Source organism: Etheostoma spectabile, chromosome 15 (assembly GCF_008692095.1).
Source record: "Etheostoma spectabile isolate EspeVRDwgs_2016 chromosome 15, UIUC_Espe_1.0, whole genome shotgun sequence".
Classification (NCBI taxonomy): Eukaryota; Metazoa; Chordata; class Actinopteri; order Perciformes; family Percidae; genus Etheostoma; species Etheostoma spectabile.
Window position 1 is genome coordinate 18607085 of NC_045747.1, and position 8292 is coordinate 18615376.

The 8292-nt window shown below is 41.0% G+C and overlaps 1 protein-coding gene across 4 annotated transcripts in view; it reads left to right on the forward strand.

Moving 5' to 3' along the window:
- Positions 1–8292, forward strand: part of shisa6 (shisa family member 6) — a 150855-nt gene that overhangs the window by 11184 nt on the left and 131379 nt on the right. For all 4 annotated transcript variants that reach the window (XM_032537840.1, XM_032537843.1, XM_032537841.1 and 1 more), the window contains exons 4-5: positions 2244–2339; positions 2771–2839. In XM_032537840.1, coding sequence (XP_032393731.1) covers positions 2244–2339; positions 2771–2839 — 165 coding nt within the window. The remainder of the gene's footprint in view (positions 1–2243; positions 2340–2770; positions 2840–8292) is intronic.

Genomic DNA, 8292 nt, shown 5'->3' on the forward strand with positions numbered 1-8292 from the left:
GCTTCAAATGTGTAAAACAAAAAAATACAAACAAGACCACAAATAAACAAATTAACTACCGGTACAGCTGTTCTGATATTCCAGACCAGTCTGAGGCATGTTGGTCAGTGCCTGTGTCGTGTTGTGCTCCTGTCTCCTCCTGTGTGAGACAGGACAGTATATGTAAAGCACGTAGCGATGTATCATAGACCGTTAATATTAATATATATATAGCTATACAATCTATGCGATGTATACAGTCCATTCAAGGCAGAAATATGTGGGACTGTTGTGCAAATCAACGTTAGCGTTAGCGATTAGCGTTAGCATGCAAGCAAGCGATTTTTAAAAAGTTTCAGTTAGGAACATGGTTGCAAGTATACATGTACAGGACTGCATAGACCACAAAACAAGACTGTCGTAACTTTTTAATCAATTATTTAAGCCAAAAGTACTTACATTTATGTGTCTCTCTGGTCGATGCAGCAGCCATTGATGCCTGTGTGTTTTCAAGTGAGGTCGCATCCACACTAGGTTTCAAGGGCTATACAGCCCTTGGTCTATGCCCTACCCCTAGGTCGTAATAGGTATTGGGACAGCACTAGGTCCCGCGTGAACGTGCAAAAGCTAGGGGAAGGGGTAAGGGGAAGGGGTAAAGGGAAGGAATGGGATTCAGCCTTAAGCTCAACCTTTTGTGTTTAATGGGGTAAGGCATTTATGTCAAAGTGCAGAAATGTGATGACTGTCGTCACTATTTTGATGATGTTTACTTTTCTCTAATGACCAATTCAAATATAACTTTGCAAATTTTGCTTTTATCGGGATATTTGAGTTTTTATCTCCGAAATAAAACACTTTCCCGCTCATTCATGAAAGTATGACAAAAAACTTCAATAGTCTGGTTATTCTCTATAAGAAAAGGTTAGATCTTTTTCATTATGCAGGCAATTTTGAGGAACGTTTCCAGAGATAATAAGGGGCTATACAGTATGTTTAAACTGCCACATGGGAGCAATTTATATCCCAGTCGGCGCCTCCAGCTACCTGCTTTTAGCGCCACGGTTTTAGCTCCACGGTGCTGCCCTTGGAGCATGCCGAGGTTACGAATCACCAGCATTTCTTCCTGGGAGACATTATACACATACACTCTACTGTACCCTCTATAAAGATAAAATCACTAGATGCAGGGAAATATGTTTATTCTTTTCTTTGGATATTTCTTCGGATTTTTACAAAGGTCCCACAGCTGGTCAGAGTGCGTCAGTAATCAGTTCATAGTAATCCTCTGGGTTTGATAAAAATAAACAAACGAGCTGTGGTGCTCAGGCTTGAGTGCCAAGCTTCAGTTTGATGAAGACCAGGCCGAATGGTCCCAGGTGTTTCTTCTCATTATGATAATTTGAAATGCTGTTCGATATCCGCTTCCTGAGGCCCAAAGGTCTGAGTGATGTTATTGACTTTGAAGTAGTTTCCTTGGAGAAAGAGGCATTTAATTGTTCGCTGATTAATGTAGACAGGGACTAACAGAGAGAAATAAAGAAGCGGTTTGATAAACCAACTTTATTTTGTTTTTATTTGTCCTTTTTGTTGTTTTCGTCGACACTACATTCTTTTATTTCTTCTTAAGACTTGTATGTGATTGACAGGACAATTGAAAGTTGTCAGGGTGCTAGCAGGCACCTTGTCTTGTTCTTTTGTTCAGCCCCTGCGATCTCAATTACACCACTGGTTTGGAGCGGAGTTAACAGCAATGTGGTACAAATTGCATTACGGAGTGTTTTTTTAACACAGGGGAAATCCCAAAGAGTGTATACCCAAAGTGTGCTGGCATCCTCAAAGAAGGGGGCTTAACCGTCACCGTCACATTTGACTAAGTAACTGGATCTGTTTGATGTGGTGAAATGCTTTGGGAGTCATGAATCACTTCTGTCATGGCCCTGTACAGCAAAATTAAAGAGGAATTTCAAGGCTATTATGACTGACTAGCACAACAAGACCTCCAAATCATCAGTTGATAAATATTGTTTATTCTTACCCTCTAATACAACCCATAGAAGCGTTTCATAAATTAACGCCCCTGCTATAGTAGTTCACTAACTAGACCTGCTGTAGTCTATGTCCCCCGGCCTCTAGCACCACTTGTTTAGCAAGGGCATATGAATTTGGCTGACCACTTTCAGGTGGTACCAGAGAACAACGAAGCCCTACTGGCCTCAGATACTTTGGCTGAAATAATAATTTTCCACACTGTTTTGTCTCACTAGGACACTATGGAAAAGAAAACCTGCGCGGCGGGGGCCAAGACATGCACAACTTCATCTCCTCTGGGTTTGTGACACTTGGACGTGGCCACTTGAAAGGTAAAGTCCATCTTCATTATCTGTTTTTCACTTCACTGTACCCTGAAAACCAGAATAATAATCATCTCACTCACAAGGCTACTGTGTCATGCTGTTGTTCTCCTTCTGCCAAATGAATGTAGCAGACAATCAAACAGTATGACTTTTGTTTCAGCTTGGCGGAAGTTGGACATTATAACACATAATGGCTTGAAGTGGGAAATTGCAAAGTCCACACACACACACGCACACACACACACACACACACACTCTCTCTTTCTCTGTAAATCCACACTTCCAATGACAAAGTTACATTTTGGCCAGTGTGAATGCAGCATGGCAGAGTAGTAGATTTCCTGACTATTGTCTTACTTTGGAGTTTTAATGAGTCTGAAGCAGTGTTGGAGTGAGAATGAGCTGTAAACAAGAGGCCTGTTGTTGTGTTTTTACAGCGCAGCACTCCATAGACGAATCGGGGCAGATGTCCTGGCAGGGCGATCCGGACATCCCCCTCTCCTACGGTACGTTCTCCAAATGTTCTGTTTTCTTCCCGGAGAAAAAGCCACACAACCTGCTTTCTGCTCGCACCTGATAAGAAAAGTATCTTACGCTTCACACACACTTCACACACACATGCATGCACACACACACACACAGACCATACAAGTGCCCTTGGCCGATAATCACAGCGCAGTCATTGGGTGCCGAGTGCCACATTCGTAACATTTTATTACTTTTTTTTTCCTGTTGATGGTTTTGTGAGCCCCAATATTTCCACTGGTGGTTGTTTAACAGCAGATTTAAATGAAAGCGATGACTGTACAGTCACAGAGTTTATTGGTATGGCTTTTATGGACAGGTGAGGGTGTCAGACTTGTACATGACTGCTGTTATTAACCGTGTGAGTCTCAACAGCTGATAAAGACTTCTTAGGTGTCTGCAAGGTAAGTGAAAGTTTGATTTTAAAACACTAACTTGACACATTTTTCTCTGATTGAGAGTGACCATCCCTATATTTATTTATTTGGTAAATACAATCCACTTGCAATTGAAGAGAAAAAGCTGTAAACATTTCTGTCTGGTCCTGACTTCCCTCAGCTCTCTTTAAAAATATATATAGGCTTGTCAGTTCTGTGTAGCTGTTTTTTATGGGTCGGTTTCAAATTAGGTGCATTATTTTAGACCTCTAGTTTTCAGCACAAGTGACTGTACGGTTGCTGCTGTAAGTGACATAAATACCCAGATAATGCTTTGTCAAAAGGCAATTCTTCTTAAGAGGTGTATTTTATTAAACTGATGATTGCAACCTGACAGCTTTACTTTATAGTGTTGTGATAGACCGTACAGCGACGAAGTAGAAGTTTTGCAGTGCAGAATGGGGTTTGCTAGATCCCAAAACATGTCTTCTGTTACTGAAAAGGAAAAGCCTTTCTTAAACTTGCTCCATATTTCTTTCATTATCAACAATGTCTACCAGCACACACAACTTGTATTTAACACAAGCAGCTCGAAGTGACCAGTTTGTGCAGCCTTTGTGTAGTCTCTTTGAAGGCTCTGCACCCCAACCTCTAGTTACATTTACATGTGTCGCCTTTGTTACTACGCTGTAGTCTGTCTCGCTTTGCCAGACCATCCACACGCTGCTAAGCCGAGGAGGGTCTGGTTAGTCCACACAGGGTTCCGGGATGGGAGAAAAACGTGCTCTGGTTAATTGGCATTTCTTTAAACCAATCAAGAGCTGCTGCAAAACAGTTGTGTGAGAAAAAACTTAGGTTGTACAGATAGTCTAGCTAGCTGTCTGGATTTACCCTGCAGAGATCTGAAGAGTTAACAATAGTCCTCAGAAATCCAACGAACTTAAAATTCCAACGCAAAGTAAGAGGAAGGAAACAAAATATAAAATGCATTTGGCGGAATTTCCTGCGGCAGCGGAGAAATCCCGGAAGTGGGACGTCAAGGATATAGACCACTACACTGTGACCCACTGACACACAAATACTGTCTCAGGACAGCAAGTAGGTGTAATCTCATTGATTATTTGCAGATGAGAAGAGATTTTGGTTAAGAATGCAAAAGTAACATTAACAAATGTAGAATATTGTAAATCCTATAGAATTGTCAAACATGCAAGTTGTTAAGTGGCCCTTGAAGACTTCTTGTGAGGCAAATCTGACGACATCTTCCTAAAAATACCTGCTCTGCTGCTGGTGATGAATTGACTGACATTCATTGTGGGTGACATGTTAAAATGACTCAACCCTGAAGCCAAAATGACTCTCACACACTGCAGAAGGCATATCTTAACTGCTGTTTGTTTTAATCCCCTTTGCAGAACATTTAAAAAATGTAAAACTCTTCTATTTGCCGGACTAAAACCCAAGAATTAAAATGACAGCATTGGAAAAGGCAACAAGGAAACTAGTCAATTAAAATTGAAATATTATTAAGGCAGTTTTGAAAACAGATGAAAACACATGAATCCCTCCTGTATGATTTAACTAAATGGGTGTTTAAAGGTGCAGTAGGTAAGACTTATGAAACTAACTTTCTGTCATGTTTGCTGAAACTGAGCCTATGTTTGGGTAGAACTACATGAAGCAGTTAAAAAAACAGCTACCTGTTAAGATCCTCCAATCAGTACCGGGGGGGGGGGGTCTAACTGCATGTCAGTCACTGCTTAGGCACACACATCCATTCTCCCTTGTGGGGGTAGGGGCTTAGGAGAATTTGGGCTTTAGCAGAAAGCGGGGAGGGACTGACAAGTTATCAATGTTCAATTTTTTGGGGCCAAGTCTTGGATCTTTGCAATCCTACCTACAGCACCTTTAAAGACTAATATTTTAAAAAAGTATTCCTGACTGTACACGTCACCCTCTCGCTGCACGTATTAGCTGATGCGCTTCATAGCGGCCTGATAGCGGTAGCAGTCTGTATTTAATAACGTGCAGCTTGATCTAGAAGGTGTTGACTTCTCCAGTTGCCTCTCCGTCAACTTTGCTAAATGTATCCTGAATTGCCTATTTCAGAAATATTACCTGTGCTTTATATGGTTAATGTTGAACGATGATGACATGTGATGAGTCGCTCATCAGAATTGGGAAATCACCTTGCCAGACTCCTACTGACTCTGTAGCCTTCTGCTAACTCTGATAGCCTGGGCTAGATCGCCAGCTGGTCCATCAAGTTTTCAAATGTAAATATCAGAATAAACCAAGATGGAATAGGTAGCTCAAGCTAGCAAAGTAAACCAAGAGGAAAATGTGAAGATCAGCTATGACCTATGGCTGGCATCACAACTACGTAGACAACCAAGACCACGTCTGCGTCCATCTCCATCCCTACAGGGGCCACAAAGCAAAGCATCCACAAATTGAACAAAGACTGCCCCTTGTGCTAGGCATCCTGCTAGCCAGTGTGCAGCCGATAGATGATGAGCTGACAGGCCGACCATTCCTATGTGCCGGTGTCGGTTTCCAGTAGGATGGCGGAAGCTGTGGTGTCCTTTCACCGAGACCTTCGCTCGATCCTGGAGGCCACACTTTGCTTAATGATGAATCATGCAGAACCAGAAGGAGCTGATAGGAATCCATTACAATTTCATGTCAATAAAAACTGATTGCTTGATTACAAGTGGAGGTCCTGTCAACCTCCGTCATACATGTCTTAGTTTAACATCTGCCCTTCCCCCCCACTGCCAGATGTGAACCGTGTCATCGCTGACTGCATCTTGCCCCCGCTCCAACGCTGCTATACACACTGCTCATATCTCATATCTCTACAGCTAACATACATATGCTAACATATATGAAAAAGGTGGAAAATGGTTAACTGCAGTACTGTCAGTGTTGGGCAAGTTACTTCCAAAATGTAATACATTTTGGATTACTAGTTACTGTCATTTGAGAGTAATAATTTATATTACAATATTACTGTCTCTGAACTGTAATGTGTTACAATACTTTTGCATTACTTTTGAGTTACTTTTACCAAAATAACACCAGAAGTTTGACTGGACCTCTTTATCCACTTTAATAAAACATAGATTATTCATAATAGTTTGTAAAATGCATTTAAATATGCAAAGAAAAGCTAGAAAATAGATAAGTAAAACTTGCAACTGGCAGAAAAATAAAAATACTCAATTAAAAGTACTTTACAGTTGTACTGAGATTTAACATAGTATAATATTACCAAAATGTAATCAATAATGCGTTAAATTACTGCGTTACAGCAAAAAGGAATACATTACTGTATTTGTGTTACTTTTAACGCATTACTCCCAACACTGAGTACTGTACTTGACTAAATGCATTTCAGCGCCGTGTTGAGGTATTTCTTTTTCTTTTTTAATTTCTTTTCTTCTGTCCTTTTAGCTTTCATTCCTTTTAAACCTTTGTAATTTTCTCTCCACTAAATGTATCAAATGACCTTCATTTTGTACGTTTGTTCCTTGCTGTTTTGCTTCAATCCTTCCTTTCTTTGCTTCTTCCCCTCCTTTTTCCTTCCTTCCATTATTTCCTTCATTTCTTGGCTTCATCCCCTTCTTCCCTCCCCCTTCCTTCACTGCTCTGCATTTACCCTTCTTTACTTCTTTTTACCCTTCCTTCTTTTCCCTTCCTTACATACTTTCCTCATATTGTCTATACATTCTTACCCATTTGCATTCTTCCTTCCTCTCTTCTTTCATTCCTTCTTTTCATCCTTTATCCCTTCTGTTGCTTCTTACCCCCTGTTCGTAGAACGAAAACAACAAATACAAGTTTTTTTTTTCCACCCAACAGTAAACCAGTGCCTTTTACTGCTGACATTTCCTGAATAAATACTTGAATACATGACATGAATTTGTAAAAGGGTGTTTTCATATTCTTTCATACTTACATTAAAGGGTTCGAACAGCAGCCTGTTCTCGTATTTGCATTTCAAACAAAACAATTTCAATTACTTCTTCAAAATCCACATTTCTCCGGCGTAGGAGCGTTGTGGTGAAAGACTAAAAACAGTGCAGACTTGAATGTACATCAGAGTTAACAAGCTGCTTAACAAAGCTCCAAGTAATGCTGTCATTAATATTCATGAATCCGTGTTGTAACACGGCACTCTGAGCTTTGTGTGGATCCACACAGCCACACCATTGGTCTTCCTGTTGGCGTGTGTGGGCCTCTGCCAAGGCTGTGAAGGATGGATTTATGTCTGCTGTCAGTAAGTGTTGGTGTGTTCCACTGGCCCCTCCACATGGTCCATCTCTATCTCATGTGATAGATTGTCTGTCGCGATGTGGCCATTTAACAGCTCTGGACAACAGTGATTTTATTCTGATGGAAGGCAAGCAGCTGTCTCACAGTACATGTTCCAACAGAATGAGATTCCTGAACCTGAATGAGAAACTTTGCATTGATCAAAAATGGTTGGGAAGGTTTATCTATGAGGTCTCTGATCTTCTAATTCGTTTCTCATATCCTTATCCTAACCCTAACCCTGCGATGGCCTCTGCATGGCCTTTAGCTTCCATTTCAACTGCGTATTCATTGGACGCATGGGGAAGTCACCAGGATCCAAACAATCCTAACCCTTACCCTAACCGCTAGGTACATTTAGGTTAAAGGTTAGGGTTGACCCAAAATCACAAGTCTGTCTCAAAGTGTGTGTGTGTGTGTGTGTGTGTGTCCGTGTTCTCGTTTAACTCCATTTGTGTCCAAAAAATGGGAATACAGTATACTTGTGGGATCCGGACAGCTTTGTGGTGCCAAAATGCTGGACCCCACAACTTTAAAAGGCGGTTTGAGGGTTAAGACTTGGTTTCAGGATTAGGGTTAGAATTAGGTTATAGTTAGCGTGAGGATAAAGGTTAAGGTTAGGCATTTTAGTTGTGATGGTTAAGGTTAAGGTAAGGGGCTAGAAAATGTATTATGTTAATGACGGGTCCCCACAAAGATAGTGAGACAAACTATGTGTGTGTGTGTGTGTGTGTGTGTGT